The sequence below is a fragment of the Hemiscyllium ocellatum genome, chromosome 6, assembly GCF_020745735.1.
Source record: "Hemiscyllium ocellatum isolate sHemOce1 chromosome 6, sHemOce1.pat.X.cur, whole genome shotgun sequence".
NCBI lineage: Eukaryota > Metazoa > Chordata > Chondrichthyes > Orectolobiformes > Hemiscylliidae > Hemiscyllium > Hemiscyllium ocellatum.
In genome coordinates, this window is record NC_083406.1 from 48659509 (window position 1) to 48677539 (window position 18031).

The window sequence follows — 18031 nt, forward strand, 5'->3', positions numbered from 1 at the left end:
GAAAGCTAGTGCGCTTCCAATTAAACCTGTTGGACTATAACCTGGCGCTGTGTTATTTTTAGCAAATCCATATCGATCACGTCCACCACTCTGCCCTCATCACTCCTCTTCATTACTTCTTCAAAAAGCACAATCATGTTACTGAGACATAATTTCTCATGCACAAAGCCGTGTTGACTATCCCTAATCTGTCCTTGCCTTTGAAAATACATGTCAATCCTGTTTCTAAGTAAACCTGTGGAAATGTATTCTAATGAGAACTTTAACGTTTCCTTTTCCTTTAACCCTGCTAGAATTGGTTTCATTTTTGTTGTGAATGCTGATGAAGAGATTGATGGCAATCTAGATGCAGGCGTTGCTCTTCTGAGAGTCTTTAACTTCATAGCCGAAGATTCTGAACTTTCACATGCCTTTTCTTCAATAGTGGCAGTGAGTATGTAGAGAATTCATTGGTATAAATTGTAATCGTAGGTCATACCTGAGTTTTGTTGAATGCCGCAGAAATGATAGGATTGATTACTTGGAAATGGTTATCATGTTTTCTATTACCCCACTTCCCTGAATAGAGTGAACTGATCGTTCTACCTGATTCACTTTTTGTTTGCTTTGTGTCATTATCATGGGATGTCCAGTGCTGCACACATTCCATTCATTGATTATGATTAACTTTGACTTTCATGATACTTGCTAATATGTTCAGTACTGCTACGTAGTCTGATGTTCAATTTTCCTTATTACTGGCTCATTCACCCAGCTCTCCCATCTTTAAAAATATCTTGGGCGGCACGGTGGCACAGTGGTTAGCACTGCTGCCTCACAGCGCCTGAGACCTGGGTTCAATTCCCGACTCAGGCGACTGACTGACACGTTCTCCCCGTGTCTGCGTGGGTTTCCTCCGGGTGCTCCGGTTTCCTCCCACAGTCCAAAGATGTGCGGGTCAGATGAATTGGCCATGCTAAATTGCCCGTAATGTTAGGTAAGGGGTAAATGTAGGGGTATGGGTGGGTTGCGCTTCGGCAGGTCGGTGTGGACTTGTTGGGCCGAAGGGCCTGTTTCCACACTGTAAGTAATCTAATCTAATCTATTAGTCAACCTCCTGTTTCATTGCATCCGAGATGGAGGGCCAACAATTATTGTCTTCACGGCTCAGGCAATGCATTAACTTGCATGTCACCTGTGATTACAGTAGAAATGTAACCATTTCAACAACAAGCAGAGAATTCACCCCAGTTTAGAGTGGTAAATGTGAACATTGCACTACTGACCTTTAATTAAAAGGGATCAGTGGGCCATGTTGTATAAATGTAATGTAGTTTAAAATTATGAATTCTGTCGTTATTCATGGGCAATTAATTTGCAAGTGAAGTTCAACACAGCTAATGTGAGGTCTACATTTTGGTAGAAAAAAATCGGTTGGTCACCAATTACTTTGTAGAAATGAGTCTTAGACTTATACTTAGTCATATTTAGATACCATGGCCATTCTGGTCACATAATATAAATAATGTAGACACACAGGAAAGGAGTGGAGAAAAAGAATACTCAAGCCATATAGGTTTAAACATCAGGAAAGGGTTGACAGGCTGCTTCCCTTTTATGTAGAAAGGAGAAAGCTGATTGGTATCCTAATAGAAGTTTTTAAAGTTCTGACAAGTTTTCCAAGAGTAGAGATAGAATGTTTTCACTTGTGAGGAAGTGCATAACCATCGAAATAATTCAGTCACCAAGCAATTCAACTGGAAATTCAAAAGGAGCATCTTTACGCAGAGATTGGTGCGATACAGAACTTGTTGCTAGAACATAGAACATAGAAAAGTACACACAGAACAGGCCCTTTGGCCCACGACGTTGTGCCAAGGTTTATACCTAATGTAAAATATAATAACTTAATCTACACACCCCTTAACTCACTGCTATCCATGTGCATGTCCAGCAGTCGCTTAAATGTCCCTAATGATTTTGCTTCCACCAGCAACGCTGGCAACACATTCCATGCATTCACGACTCTCTGCATAAAGGACCTACCCTAGACGTCTCCTCTATACCTTTCTCCTAATATTTTAAAATTATGACCTCTCGTAGCAGTCAATCCTTCCTGCCCTGGGGAAAAGTCTCTGGCTATTGACTCTAACTATTCCTCTCATTATTTTGTATATGTCAATGAGGTCTCCTCTCTTCCTCCTTCTCTCCAGAGAGAAAGGTCCGAGCTTATTCAACTTTTCTTCATAAGGCAAGCCCTCCAGTCCAGAGAGCATTCCAGTAAACCTACTTTGCACCCTCTCCAAAGCCTCTGTATCTTTCGTAAAGTAGGGTGACAAGATCTGGACACAGTATTCCAAGTGTGGTCTCACCAGGGACTTGTAGAGCTGTAGCAAAACCTTGCAGCTCTTAAACTCGATCCCCCTGTTAATGAAAGCCAAAACATCATATGCTTTCTTAGTAACCCTACCCACTTGGGTCGTAACTTTGAGGGATCTATGTACTTGCGCACCCAGATCCGTCTGTTCCTCCACACTGCCAAGAATCCTGTCTTTAATCCTATATTCAGCATTCGAGTTTGACCTTCCAAAATGCATCACTTTGCATTTATCCAGGTTGAACTCCATCTGCCATTTCTCAGCTCAGTTCTGCATCCTGTCTATGTCATGCTGCAGCCTGCAAAAGCCCTCGATACAATCAATGGCACCTCCGGCCTTTGTGTCATCTGCAAATTTACTAACCCTTCCCTCACTCTCCTTATCCAAGTCATTTATAAAAACTGCAAAGAGCAGAGGCCCAAGAACAGAACCCTGCGGGACCTCACTCAACACTGACCTCCAGGCAGAATTCCTTCCACCTACAACCACTCTCTGCCTTCTGGTCAGCCAACCATTTCTGAATCCAGATAGCCAAATCTTCCTGTATCCCATACTTCCTGACTTTATGAATGAGTCTACCATGGGGAACCTTATCAAATGCCTTGCTGAAGTCTATATACAATACTTCCACTGTTCGACCTTCGTCAACCTGTCTTGTCACCTCCTCAAAGAACTCAATAAGATTTGTGAGGCATGACCTGCCCCTCACAAAGCCATGCTGACTGCCTTTAATCATGCTATGCGTTGTCAAATAGTCATAAATCCTGTCCCTCAGAATTCTTTCCAAAACTTCGCTGACCACAGACGGAAGACTGACTGGTTTGTAATTGCCAGGGATTTTCCTAATAGCCTTCTTGAAAAGTGAAGCACCATTCATCTCCTTCCAATCCTCTGGTATGACTCCCGTGGAGAGTGAGGAGGCAAATATCATCGCCAGCAGCTTAGCAACCTCCTTTCTCACTTCCCTGAGCAGCCTAGGATAAACTTGTCTGGCCCTGGGGACTTATCAATCTTAGTGTTTTCCAAAATTTCCAGCACATCAACTTCATCAAACTTGATCTGGTCAAGCCTGTATCCCCGTTCCTCAAAGTTCTCATTCACAACAAGGTCCTATTCCTTAGTGAAAACCGAAGCAAAAGACTTATTTAGGGCTTCCCTTCTCTGCTCAGACTTCACACACGCTATCCCTGATCGGCCCTACCTTCTCCCTGATCATTCTCTTATTCCTCACATATGAGATGTTAATGGTTGGTGCATTTAAGGATAAGCTTAACAAATATCTGAGGGAGAAGGCATTGGAGGGTTATGATGCAAGATATCAATGAGAAAAATATCGAGGAAGCCCAAATAGGGCATAAACTGTTCAGGCTGAGTATTCGTTCTCTGTAGTTGTGTGAATTTTTTTTAATTCAAAGGATATAGCATGGGCCAACACTTATTACCAAGCCCTAGATGAACTTTAGAAGTGGTGAAATACCTTCTTGAGCTGCTACATTCCATTCGGTGTAGGTAATCCCACAATACTGTTAGGGAAGGAGTTCTGGAAGTTCAACTCAATGGCACTGAAAGAATGGTGATCTAATTCCCAAGTCCAAGAATGGTGAGTGATTTGGCAGGAAACTTGCAGATGGTGGCCTTCCTATGTATCTGCTGCCCTTGTCCTCCTAGATAGTAGTGGTTGTTGGTTTAAATCGAATGCATAGAATCCCTACAGTGTGAAAACAGACCATTTGGCCCAACAAGTCCATACTGACCCTCCAAAGCGTAACCTACCCAGACCCATTCCTCTACCCTATTAATCTACATTTCCCCTGACTAATGTACCTCATATAAACATCCCTGAACATGATGGGCAATGTGGCATGGCCAATTCACCTTATCTGCACATCTTTGGACTGTGAGAGGAAACTGGAGCACTCGGAGGACACCCACATAGATACGGGGTTGGAGGAACATTGGTGAATTTGTATTTTGCATCTTGTAGATGGAACACACTGCTGTAAATAGTTTTAATGACTGAGAGAGAATGAATGTTTGTAGACACAGTGCCAATGAAATGGGCTGCTTTGTTCTGGATGGTGTCAAGCTTCTTGAGCATTGTTGGAGCTGCATTCATCCAGGCCAGTAGGAAATACTTTATAGATGGGCCGACGATTTGGGGAGTCAGGAGGCAAGTTAATTGCTGCAATATTCCTGGCCTCTGAACTTCTCTTGTAGCCACAGAAGACTGTTATTGTAAGATAAACAAAATACTGCTTATGCTGGAAATCTGAAACAAACACAGAGAATGCTGTAGAAACTCAGCAATTCTGGCAATGTCTGTGGAGACAGAAACATTTGAATCATGTATGATTCTTCTTCAGAACTGAAAGGGTTTGGAAAATGTTTTTGATTCTACTTTTGACAGAAATAGAAGAGGAGCAAGGGAGTAAATGGATAGATCCAGATCAAAGGTTTGTTACTAGCGGTGAAAGAGAAAAGATGGTGTAAAATGGGGTGTGCATTAGTGTATGAGAGGGAAAAAATAGGTCCTCTCTACTAAGAGCAAATTAAACAAGGCACAAACAAAACAAAGTTGTGAATGGGGGGATAATGTTAGTAAAATGGAGAACAACCATAGTGCGGTCAGTTTCTGAAATTATTGAAGTCAGTATTGAGACCTCAAGGCTGTAAAGTGCCTAAGCGGAAATGTGGTAGTTTCTCAAGCTTATGTCACGCTTTGTTGGAACATTGCAGTCCAGGTCAGAAATATAAGGGTAATGTTTTATTGAAGTGGCAAGCAATTGAGAGATCAGGGTCATTGCTTCGGACAGAATAGAGGTGTAGCACAAAGTGGTCACCCAATCTGAATTTGATCTTGCCATTTTAAATGAGATGACAATGGAAGCAGCAGTTGCAGTAGACTGAGTTGAAACAAGTACAAGTAAAATGCTAACTTTACCTGAAAGGTGTTTTTTGGGTCTTGGACAGTGAGGAAGTGAGTGGCAAATGTTATACCTGCTGCAATTGCATGGAAAGTGCCATGGGGATGTAAAGAAACATTGAGGGTTATGGAGGAGTGGACCGAAGGAACAATCCCTTCAGAATGTTGATAGTTGAGGAGAGAGGAGGATGTGTTTCATGGCCACATCTTCATGTCTTCATGTTATTTGTGCAATAATTTATATCAACTGACATCAGTTGAGATTTAATCAAAACTGCTTTTGAAAGTTGAAAAAAATCTGCGCACCTAATCCCTTCCATGGTTTGACAGGCACTCTGCTTTTGAAATTACATATGTTCTGTTGATTTCAGGTGATGTCACTAGAAGCTTTTGTTTGGGCAGTTGTAGCCATTAGGAATGTTTGGCTGCTTTTTACAAGATGTTATTTGGGTTCAGCTCAGCTGGTGGCATTTTCATCCAAGAATATCTGAAAGTTTTAAGTTAAGTGCCATAATATTTCTCCCTGCTAAAAATTCAATTAAAAGTACATGATCATAGAGTCCCAGAGATGTACAGCATGGAAACTTGTCCATGCCAACCAGATATCCGAACCCAATCTAGTCCCACCTGCCAGCACCCATCCCATATCCCTCCAAACCCTTCCTATTCATATACCCATCCAAATGCCTTTTAAATGTTGCAATTGTACCAGCCTCCACCACTTCCTCTGGCAGCTCATTCCATACACGTACCACCCTCTGCATGAAAAGGTTGCCCCTTTGGTCTCTTTTATATCTTTCTCCCTCAGCCTAAGCATATGCCATCTAGTTCTGGACTTCTCCACCTCAGGGAAAAGACCTTGTCTATTTATTCTACCCATGCCCCTCGTGATTTTATAAATCTCTATAAGGTCATCCCTCAGCCTCCAATGCTCCAGGGAAAACACCCCTAGTCATAGAGTCATGGAGATGCACAACATGGAAACAGACCCTTCAGTTCAACCCATCCATGCCGACCAGATATCCCAACCCAATCTAGTCCCACCTGCCAGCACCTGGCCCATATCCCTCCAAACCCTTCCTATTCATATAGTCATCCAAATGCCTTTTAAATGTTGCAATTGTACCAGCCTCCACCACTTCAACCTCTCCCTATAGCTGAAATCCTCCAACCCTGGCAACATCCTTGTAAATCTTTTCTGAACCCTTTCAGTTTTCACATCATCCTTCCAATAGGAAGGAAACAAGAGTGTCACACAATATATTTCCTTTTCAAAACAAGTTGTTCATGCATGGTGAATATTTCTAGCTGGATCAGCATTTAATGCCAATGCCTGTTTGCTCTGTAGAAGGCAGTGCCTTCTTAAACTGCTGCAGTATTTCACGTGAAGGTACATCCACAGTGCTGTTAGAAAGTGAGTTCCAGGATCCAGCAACAGTGATATTGAAGGGATGACAATGTGATTTGGCTTTGGCAAGTATGCACTTGAGCTACCAAGTAAGTAATTTCAATATGTAAACACTCAGTTATTGAGAAGTCATTTGTAGCTGGGGGAACCATTGAGTCACCACCTACTGCATAAATTGTGTACTCCCACTCTTTTTTTTTTCGCCTGTGAATCAATTCTTAATCCATTACAATTTTTACCACAATCTCAAGTGCTTTAATGTTGCCTACTTGGCCTCTTATGTGGGAATTTATCAAAAGCCTTCTTAAATTCCAAACATACCACATCTACTGGTTCCCTCTTACATCTGCAAAAAAAACTCCAATAGGTTAATTAAGCATGATTTCCCTTTGATATGTTCATGCTGGCTTTGTCCAATCATATGAATGCTTTTTAAATGTTCTGCTATTGGATTTTTTATAGTAGCCTCCAGCATTTTCCGCACTACAGTATAAGGGAACTGATCTGTAATTTTCCTTTCCTCCTCTCTCCCTCACTTTTTAAATAGTGGAGTTAGATTTGCCATGCTCCAATATGTAGGAACTGCTCCAGAGTCTATAGAATTTGGAAGACGACAACCGATGAATGCAGTACTTCCAGGGCTACTTCCTTTAATAGTCTGGAATGTAAATTATCAGACCCTGAAAATTTGTCAGCCTTTAACCTCATTGATTTCTCTGGCATCTTTTTTCTAACTAATACAGCCTCCATCTCAACTAGATCTTTGGTTCCTTAATATTTCTGGAAAATTTCTTTCTCTTCAAGTATTTATAGAAGCTTGGTGAAAGTGAGGACTGCAGAAGCTGGAGATCAGTCTAGATTGGAGTGGTGCTGAAAAAGCACAGTAGGTCAGGCAGCATCCGAGGAGCAGGAGAATCGCCATTTCGGGCAAAAGCCCTTCATCAGCTCTTCTATACATCATATTTATAGAAGCTTGTTTGTCACTTTGTATGATGCCTGCCATTTTACTCTCATGCTCAGCATCCTCCTTTTAATCAAGTAGTTTGACCTCTTTTACTGAATTCTGAAATGCTCCCAATCCTCAGGCTTGCTGCTTTTTTTTGGCAATTTTAAATGTCTCCTCTTTGGATCTAATGCTACCTCCAATTTCTTTTGTAAGCAATAGTTGAGCCACCTTTCCCAATATATATCTGTGCCAAGTGGAGAACATGATTGTTTTAATTTATACACATGTTCCTTAATTATTAGATATTGACAATCCTTTTAATAAAATTCCCCAGTGTATCATTGTCAACCTACACCTCATACACTCATACTTTACCTTACTTAGATTCAGCAAGTTAGCTTCAAATTCAATGTCTTCACTCTCCATCTTAATGGACAATTCTATAATGTTATGGACCCTGCAGAACAAGATCGTTAATTAATTCTTTCTCATTGCACAGTACCCAATCTAGGATAATCTGCTCTCAAGTTATTGGTCTAAAAATGGTCTTAAGAATGCTTCTCAAATTAGCAAAATTGCTACTCCTGGGTTAAGTTGCACTATTGATAGCTGAGTTTGAGGGTATTTTAGTGTGTGACTGTTAATAACTGGTAAATCTTAGGATGGTTTAAAGCATACTCTCTAATCTCTTAGTTGTGAGTTGTTCTGTCTAATGAACTGCACTTTAATTATTGCTCTAGGTAGCTAAATCTATTCTGTATTCTTGCAGATATTCAATCAAGTTCAAGATGGGGAATCACTTACTGTGGACAATGTGGTCAGTTTTATGAAAAAGAAGTATCCACGAGTTGATGTTCAGAATATCTTGGGTGTTGATTCTGAGTTTGATGACCAAAGGAAGGTGAATGGTCTAAATGCTTTTAAGTTATAATAATGTATCTATACCAACAGGCTAGAATGAAACAAAAGCCTCAATTTTTTTTTAATATGCAGTGTAAGTCTCAAGTTTTGTTTACATTTTAGTTTTCAAAGACACCTGAAGGTTCGCTTTCCCTTTCGGTTTTTTGAAGGTTCTATTTCTGTCAGGGCTTGTCTTCAAAAATACAAAGCTTGAAACCAATGATCCCATTACACTGAGACTTTGCATTATTGTTGACCACAGCTACAAAAACCCAAGATCATCATATTGTCAAGGAGAGAAACACTTTAGTTGCAGTTCATTGCATTAATCTGATGCTATATGCCTTGCCATACTTGTTTAAACTTTAGCTAATTGTACAGTGCAAAGAATACTTTCAATAGTAGAATAAAACTCACTCGCTATGTTGTTCACATGCATTAACTTTCTGGCAAGGTTTTGTGTACATCCTTCAATAATTATTAAGGCTTTTTTCCCTCTTCCCTGAGTTTTTAAATATCATTTTCTGAGTGGCTGGTCTCAGCTACTTGTCCAAGAGCTAGATATGGTTGAGCTTCTAGAGAAAAGTCAATAACCTAAGAGGTTTTAAAGCTGAGCTTAATCTTTTCTCCATGACATTAATGCACCTATATGTTTCAGGAGTTTATAAGCATGAATGGAGAAACCAAATTATTTTCTTCATTGCGCATTTTCCCCTCAATAGCCCAAGAGACTGACATTGCAATACCCTCGTTATAACTAAGATCAGTTAGCTAAATACTGCAGAGAAATTGGATCTGCCACTTTTAGTCTGTGCTAGGAAGACAAGTGATCTTGGAGGTCTATTTGAACATATTTACAATGTTTGTTAAAGTAGTATTGAAATAGAATTTTTAAAATTTATTCATGAGATGTGGATGTTGCTGGCTCAGCCAACATTCATTACCCACCCCTAATTGCCTTTGAGAACATGGTGTGAGCTGCCTTCTTGAACCACTGCAGTCCATTTGGTGAAGGTAGACCCACAATGCTGTTAGGTAGAATGTTCCAGGATTTTGACTCAGAGACAGTGAAGGAACAGTGATATATCTCCAAGTCAGGATGGTGAGTGACTTGGAGGAAATCTTACAGGTGGTGGTGTTCCCACATAACTGCTACCCTTGTTCTTCTAGATGGAAGTGTTTATCAATTTGGAAGGTGCAACAATGGTTTTACAATGTACACTGTACATTGCATTAAGCTAACTTTTAGTTGAGAAATGTGTGTTACAGGCAATGATACATTGAAAAATAGATTTTTTTTCATTTAGCATAAATCCTGTATTAATGTTTCATTTTTGATTTGAATAGGCAGGAGCAAGCTATTATAAAACCACTGGCTTGGGTTCACTACCACAGGCTGTCTTTAATGGCATTCACTTCAACATAGATGACTTGGACTCTGAAGAGCTGGAAACTATTATCCTTCAAAAGATAATGGATGCTGCAGGGTTTTTTCAGAAGGCAGTGTTCATGGTATGTTTTACATATTGTGTGAGTCATAAGAAGTATGAGATTTGATAGTTTGTCATTTTTTAATAATTTGAATTGTCTCAAATATTAAAAGGTGAAGGTATTTAACAAAAATTATCTTCCAGTTCACAAGATTCCAAATTAATTGTGATTTTTTGCTCATATGGATGGACTTTGTTTCTCCAATTGACTTCCTTTAATCATGATTCAAGAAAAAGAACAATTTTTTTTCTTCCGAATTTCTTTTTTAAAAAGTTGTTAAAGACAAGAAGAAAATGATCCTATTGACCATAAGACCATAAGTGGAGTTGAAATGCCCGTAAGCCATGATTGAATGGCGCAGTGGACTCGATGGCCTGAATGGCCTTACTTCCACCCCTATGTCTTATGGTCTTAAGACAAAACTCAGTTTCTAACGTTGAAAGGAGGAATATACTAGAAGGGTCTGGTAATCCAAAACGGGCAAGATCTTGGATTCATACCGTTATTGTTGCACCTTCTTAAATTTTGATTTTGAATTTGGACGTAGATCAATGCTAGTTTTCAGAACTCATTGGATAAGGGATACTAGTTATTCCTATTTTTTAAAAGTTCCAACAATGAAGTATACAACTGTGCAAAACCTAATGATACATTAACCTTTTTTGAAATTGAAAAAGAACTGTGTAAGGGATTATTTTAAGGAACAGAAGCTAATGAAAGCTAAGCATCAAGGTGTCAGGAGTAGCATGTTATACTTAAATAATTTATTGGATTTCTTGAAAATTGGGATAGATTTGGAGAAACCAGGGATATACATTGTGAATGTTGGAAATGATTTGGTTTGGCAGCTCTTTTTTATTCGTTCATGAGATGCTAGTGTCACGGGCTGATCTAACATTTATTAACCATTTCTAATTAGTCTGGAGGAGGTGGGGATAAGCATCCTTCTTGAACAGCTGCAAACCATAATGTATTGTGATAGTAATGCCATTGAATATCAAGGGACAATGGTTAGATTGTCTCTTGGTGGCAATGCACATTCCCTGGACTTGTGTGGTGCAAATACTTGCCACTTATCCAGGTCTTATTATATACGGATGTAGACAAATTCAATATCTGAGGAGAAAGTGAGAACTGCAGATGCTGGAGATCAGAGCTAAAAATGTGTTGTTGGAAAAACACAGCAGGTCAGGCAGCATCCAAGGAACAGGAGATTTGACGTTTCGGGCATAAGCCCTTCTTCAGGAATCAATATCTCAATATCTGAGGAACCATGAATGGTGCTGAACATTGTACAACTATTTGTGAACATCCCACTTTTCACCTTATGATGGACAGAAAGTCACTTATGAAACAGGTGAAGATCTTGGGCCTAGGACACTGCGCTGAGGAACTCCTGCACAGGTCTCTTGGAGTTGTGATGACTGACCTCCAACAACCACAAACATGTTCGTAAATGCCAGATATAGCTGCAACTAATATAGAGTTTTCCTCGTGATTCCCATTAATTTACAGTTTTGATACCACACAAGATCAAGTGCAGCCTTGATGTCAAGGGCATTCAGTCTCACTGTGTCTCTGATGTTTAGCTTCTTTGTCCACATCTAGACTAAAAGCTGAAATGTTATCAGAAGCTCAGTGGCATTGGTAGAACCCAAACTAGGCATCATTAAGTAGGTTATTGATAGCACTTCATAGCATTGTTGACAAATTCTTCCATCACTTTATGGATGTTTGTGGGCACACTGATAATTGGCCTGATTGGATTTTGCTGTTTTTTGTGTACAGGACATATTTAGACACATTGCCAGTTACATGCCAGTATTACAGCCATACTCAAGCAGCTTGACTAGCGGAGCACAAGTCATAGAATCATAGGATCCCCACAATTGGGAGCAGGATGTTCAGCCCATTGACTTCACTCCGACCCTCCACACAGCATTCCACCTAGTCCATTCCTTTACTCTACACTAACCCTGGAATCCTGCATTTCTCACGGCTGATCTATATAGCCTGCACACCCCTGGACACTATGGGCAATTTAGCATGGCTAATTTGCCTAATTTGCACATTTTTGGACTGTGGGAGGAAATGAGAGCACCCAGAGAAAACCCACATATTCATGAGGAGAATGTGCAAACTCCACATAGACTAGAATCAGAATCAGACCTGGTCACTGGCATTGTGAGGCATCAGTACCAACCACTGAGCCACCGTGCTGCGCTATGAAGCTACAAAACAGGATTACTTGCATGCCAAAGCAGAGCTAAGCAATTTCACAACCTTTGAGGCAGATCTAAGCTCTGCAGGCCTGCTGTATCAATCTTAAGTACTATTGCTGGAATCTTGTCAGGCCCGTTGCTTTGTAGTATCCAATGTCGCCAGCTATTTCTTGATATTACAGGGAGTGAATGGTATTGACTCAAGACTAACATCTGTGATGTTGGGGATTCATGGAGGAGGCCAAAATGGACTTCTAGCTGAAGGTTGTTGCAGATGCTTCAGTCTTATGTTTTCCACAGTTATGCTGGGCTCGACTGTTATTTAGGAGAGATTTCTTTGTGGGCCTTCTCTCGTGAGTTGTTTAATTGTCCTCCACCATTCGTGACTGGATGTAGCAGGACTGCAGAGCTTAGATCTCTTCCATAGGTTGTGGAATCACTTATCTTTTTCTGTCATTTACTGCTTATGCTGTTTGGCACACAAGTAATCCTATTTTGTAGCTTCACCAAATTGTCATCTCATTTTTAGGTAGCCCAGTGCTGCTTCTGGCATGCCCTCCTATGAACCAGTTACATAGTGAAAAAACAAACTTTTCTTGCAGTCTTATTTTAGCTGTGAGGAAGATGTTCCTGCAGAGAAACTTATCTCAGTCCTGCAGTGTTTTAATCTCCCACCAGTGTTCTTTTGGGACAATGAGAAAAGTAATGGATTCTTTGATGTGTGAAGGTCAGAATCCTAAGTTCAGTGAAATGTTGGGGTTGCAAGTTCAGAGGCAAGAATCACTGCCCTAGAGCTCCTATCTAGGTTACGACTGTTCTCCTGTACCTGCAGTTTTCACTGAGGGATCATGAAACTTTTCAAGTCTCAAAATGACGTCAGAGATGAAACGAGTTTGGAAAACACAACTATGGTCAGTTCTATACCTGCACAAATCTCACTGCAGTTAGACTCATTTTAATTAGGTTCTTGCAATTGGTACCTGCTTGCTGGAGTGAAGTGTGATATGTAACAGCTTTCTGAGATGGAGAGGGATATGGATGGCTTGATACTTGAATCATACAAGATTAGGGTACAGGTACTATGTTGTCTTTCATTGTAAACAGAATAGAATTAAAAAAGAGAAGTTTAGCTATAGTTGTACAGGATATTGGTGCAACCACATCCAGGGTATTGTGTACAGTTTCATATTTTTTATTTAAGGAAAAACAAATTATATTAGAAGATATTCAGAAAAAGTTCACTTGATTGATTCCTGCAATGAGAGCATCTTAGGAGGAAAGATTGGATTGGATAGGCCTGTATTGATTGGAGTTTAGAAGAATGAGTGGTGTTCTTATTAAGTCATATCCTGAGAGGATTTGTCAGGGTGGATTCTAAATGAATGTTTCCCTCTGTGAGAGACTAGAACCAGGGGACACATTTTACAGGTAAGAGATCTGCATTTAAGATGGAGATGAGGAGAGTGGTTTTCTTTTCAAAGGTTGCAAGTCTGTGGAACCCTCTTCCAAAGAGCAGTGGAGACAAGATCATTAAATACTATTAAGGCAGAAGTAGACATTTGTTTTTGAAACGCTGAAAAATGTGTTGCTGGAAAAGCGCAGCAGGTCAGGCAGCATCCGAGGAGCAGGAGAATCGACGTTTGGGCATAAGCCCTTCTTCAGGAATCATATTCTTGGATGCTGCCTGACCTGCTGCGCTTTTCCAGCAACACATTTTTCAGCTAAAACTGATCTCCAGCATCTGCAGTCCTCTCTTCTATTTGTTTTTGAAAGGCAGTCAGTATTTCTTGGAGGAAAGTGGAGTCAGATCAGATGTGATCAACCTTAGTGATTGGCAATAGTTTTTAAGCCACCTTCCGTAAAGGTAGAAGTATATCATATCACAACAGCTACATGAGCCCTTGTCTGTTTCTCAATTGTAAAATCCTCTTTCACTATTGCTTTCTCAATCTGATATTACTATTTTAACAACTGCTGAGTTATAACTTTGTCACATCCATTCAGAGTCCTGAATCACACCAGCCTCCTTACCAATCTGATTACAGGGTCAGTTAAATGAACACATAGATGTGGTCGATTTCCTAATGGATCAGCCTAATGTTGTCCACCGAATCAATCCTGTAATTCTGAATGCTGAAAGGAAGTATCTTGATCTTACATCTAAAGCAGGTAAATTAATTGGTTGTTTTCCTATTTTAAAAGTTTGACTATGAATGAATTTGCTTCATATTAAATCTGAAGTCATATTTCATATAAATACTTGCCTTGCATTTTAGCTTTGAGCGACTGGAATGACTTTACTACATATTCCTTCCTTGATGTCCGAGACAAAAGCGCAGTTATTGCTGATCAGATGAAATACCTCACTAGAAAAGGTACCAATAATTTTAAATTCTGTCTGAAACGGCTCATATCAATCTCTGATCTATACATTACAAAAGGCATTTGAAAGTCCATTTGAAAATTTACAGCAGAAATAAGAGTGTGTGGTCTGGGAGTGACAAGTCAGCATGGATTTAGAATTGATTAACAAATAGAAAACAGAGTCACGATAAAATACTAATTTTTCGGTTGGCAAAGTGTAACTACTGGAGAGTCATAAGGATCAATGCTGGAACCTCAATTATTGCTCCAGCCAACTGGCTCTCACTCTCACTGAAAGGGAAGAAGCTGTTTTTGAATCTGTCGGTGCATGTCTTTCAGCTTCTGTGTCTTATGCCTGATGGAAGAAATTGTAAGAGAACATTGCCAGGGTGTGATGGGTCTTTGATGATGTTGGCAGCCTTTCTGTGGCAACAGACCAGTAAATGAAGTCCATAGGGTGGAAGATTGACTTCTGTGATAGTCTGGGCTATGCACCCAACGTTCTGTACTTTCTTATTGTCCTGGATAGACCAGTTGCTACATAGTCTTTTATGCACCTATACAGCAAGCTTTCATTAATGCATCTGTAAAAGTTGCCAAATTTTCTGAGTCATCTGAGTAAGAAGAGACATTGTTGTCTATTGTTGACTGTCACATCTTAAGTGAAAAGTCCAGGACAGGTTGTTGGTACTGTCATTCCTAGGAGCTTCATGCTATCCACCCTCTCAATCTCAGCTCCATTGATTTTGAAGGGGGAGTGTTTAGATTAGATCAGATTAGATTAGATTCCCTACAGTGTGGGAACAGGTCCTTCGGCCCAACCATTCCACACCGACGCTCCAAAGAGTAAGCCACTCAGACCCATTTCCCTCTGAGTAAAGCACCTAACACTATGGGCAATTTAACATGGCCAATTCACCTGACCTGCACATCTTTGGGGTGTGGGAGGAAACCGGAGCACCCAGAAGAAATCCATGCAGACACGGAGAGAATGTGCAAACTCCATACAGACAGTTGCCTGAGGCTGGAATCGAACCTGGGATGCTGGTGCTGTGAGGCAGCAGTGCTAATCACTGAGCCACCGTGCCGCCAATCAATGATCATTTCTTTAGTTTTGCCGACATTTAGAGAGAGGGTTTCCTCTTTGCACCACTTCACCAAGGTCTCTATCTCCTTTCCGTTTTCTGACTCATCACTGGTTAATATCTATCCACCCACGGTGGTGTCATCAGCAAACCTGTAGATGCTGTTCGTTCGGAATTTGAGTGTACAGGGAGTTCATTAGAGAACTGAGGACACATCACTGGGGGCTCCAGTGCTGACTGGTACTGTGGAGGAATTGCAGTTGTCTATCTTTACTGCTTGAAGTCTGTGGGTCAGAAAGCTGAGGATCCAATTCTGGAGAATGGAGTTTTGCGATCAGTCTGGAAGGAATGATGATGTTGAAGACAGAGCTGTCGTCAACAAGCAGTAGTCTGATGCAGGTGTCCTTGTTGTCAGATGTTCCAGGGATGAGGGCAGGCTAGGGAAGTGGTGTCAAGATTAGAATGATGCTGGAAAAGCACAGCAAGTCGGGCAGCATCCAAGGAGCAGGAAAACTGATGTTTCAGGCAAAAGCCCTTCATCAGGAAATGGTGTCCACTATAGACCTGTTATGTCGGTAGGCAAATTGTAGAGGATTGAGGTAGGCTTGGAGTCCACAGTTGATACGGGCCATGACCAGCCTCTCAAAGAATTTCATGATTATGGAGGTCAAAGCCGCTGGGCAGTAGTCATTGAATGTGCTTTCTTAAGTACTGGGATGATGATGGTTTTCTTAAAGCAGGTGAGGACTTTGGCTTGTGGGAGGGAGAGGTTGAAGATGTCAGTGAAAACTGTGCCAGTTGATCCACCCAAGGTCTAAGTGCCTGACCAGGCCCATCGCTTTCCTTGGGTTGATTCCCAGGAAGACTGACTGTGGTGACAGTGGACACAGGTGCAACCGGGGCTATCAGGCAGGTGACACCACGCCGCTGGCATTGTGCTTAAACCGAACATGAAAAGCATTGAGTGCATCAGGGAGGGATGTGTCCTTGTCCGCTATCTTGCTGTATTTCATTTTTTATCCTGTAATGTTGTTTAGGCCTTTCCAGAGGCGGTGGGAATATGTATGTTTGGTTTGGGCCTCTGACTTGCTCCAGTACTGCATCTTGGAATCCCTGATGGAATCTGGATTTTCTGTATAGGTCTGGGTCATTTAACTAAAATGCTGCATACCTGGTCTTCAGTCTGGAGTGGATTTCCTGATTCATCTGAGGTTTCTGGTTGGAGAACACACAGATTGACTTCTTTGGTATACAGTCTTCCACGCATTTGCTGAAGAAATCCATGATGGTGGTGGCATACCCGTCTAGGTTTTCCACTTGAATACAGTCCAGTCCACCGATTCCAAACAATCTCAGAGATGGTCTTCCACTGCGGAGTGATGCCAATAGAATAGGTTCAATTCCCATAAGGGATAGATGTTACTGTGAAGGATTGTCTCTTCCTGAGGCATGGTAACGCTGAGGTTAAACCATACAGTTGTCTCTCTCTATTATTTGGGAAGACCAACATTGCTATTGCAGGACTTTTGCCCAAAATGTCAACTCTACTGCTCCTTGGATGCTGACTGACCTGCTGTATTTTTCCAGTGCCACACTTTTAACTTTACCTTCAATCAATCCAAGATCCATGGACACAGTTATTATAAACACGATGCATTTCTGCAGTCTCTTTCATTTAGGTCATGATAATGTTGAGGGCGTAGCTTTCCTTAATAATTCCCTGCTACAGGTGTATGGTTGGCTCTGGGTTAATATAAACAATCTACCTCTGCTCTGTCAATGCTGATTAATTTAATGATCATTAAATTAATGACCTCCTCTAAAGAAAGCCCTATTATTAATCACTGTATGATAAGTTATGTGTTTATTACAGCATTACATCATAGGGAAACATGAAGTTAACAATGCTGTCAAAATGTTCTAATGCTAGAAGAGACATCCCCCATTTGCAAAAGCCCTCTGAGATGGTGTTGTGCCTAGCCTCTCTCTGAAGCTGTGAGTGATGTGTGGATGAAGGTCTGTAATCACTACTCCTTGCAATTCAGTCACTGCCGTCAGGATTCCTATATGCATTCCTTTTTCCCACACCCTCAAAAATAGTACACAATGAAACTGGATGCAACCATCCCAGAATTCACTTGGCCCACTTCTTTTCACTCTGTACTTACGTCAGGATGGCAAAATCTGGTCCGCTGTTTCTGACCAGATTTAGAGTAATAGAGAAGTACAGCATGGAAACAGACCCTTGGTCCAACCCGTCCACGCCAACCAAATAGCTCAACCCAATCTAGTCCCACCTGCCAGCACCCAGCCCATATCCCTCCAAACCCTTCCT

General features: G+C 41.0%; 1 protein-coding gene across 2 annotated transcripts in view; it reads left to right on the top strand.

The window, feature by feature from the left end:
• The window catches only part of uggt2 (UDP-glucose glycoprotein glucosyltransferase 2), a 372492-nt gene that overhangs the window by 185273 nt on the left and 169188 nt on the right, over positions 1-18031 (top strand). For both annotated transcript variants that reach the window (XM_060826541.1, XM_060826542.1), the window contains exons 16-20: positions 294-429; positions 8404-8535; positions 9882-10046; positions 14293-14416; positions 14524-14622. In XM_060826541.1, coding sequence (XP_060682524.1) covers positions 294-429; positions 8404-8535; positions 9882-10046; positions 14293-14416; positions 14524-14622 — 656 coding nt within the window. The remainder of the gene's footprint in view (positions 1-293; positions 430-8403; positions 8536-9881; positions 10047-14292; positions 14417-14523; positions 14623-18031) is intronic.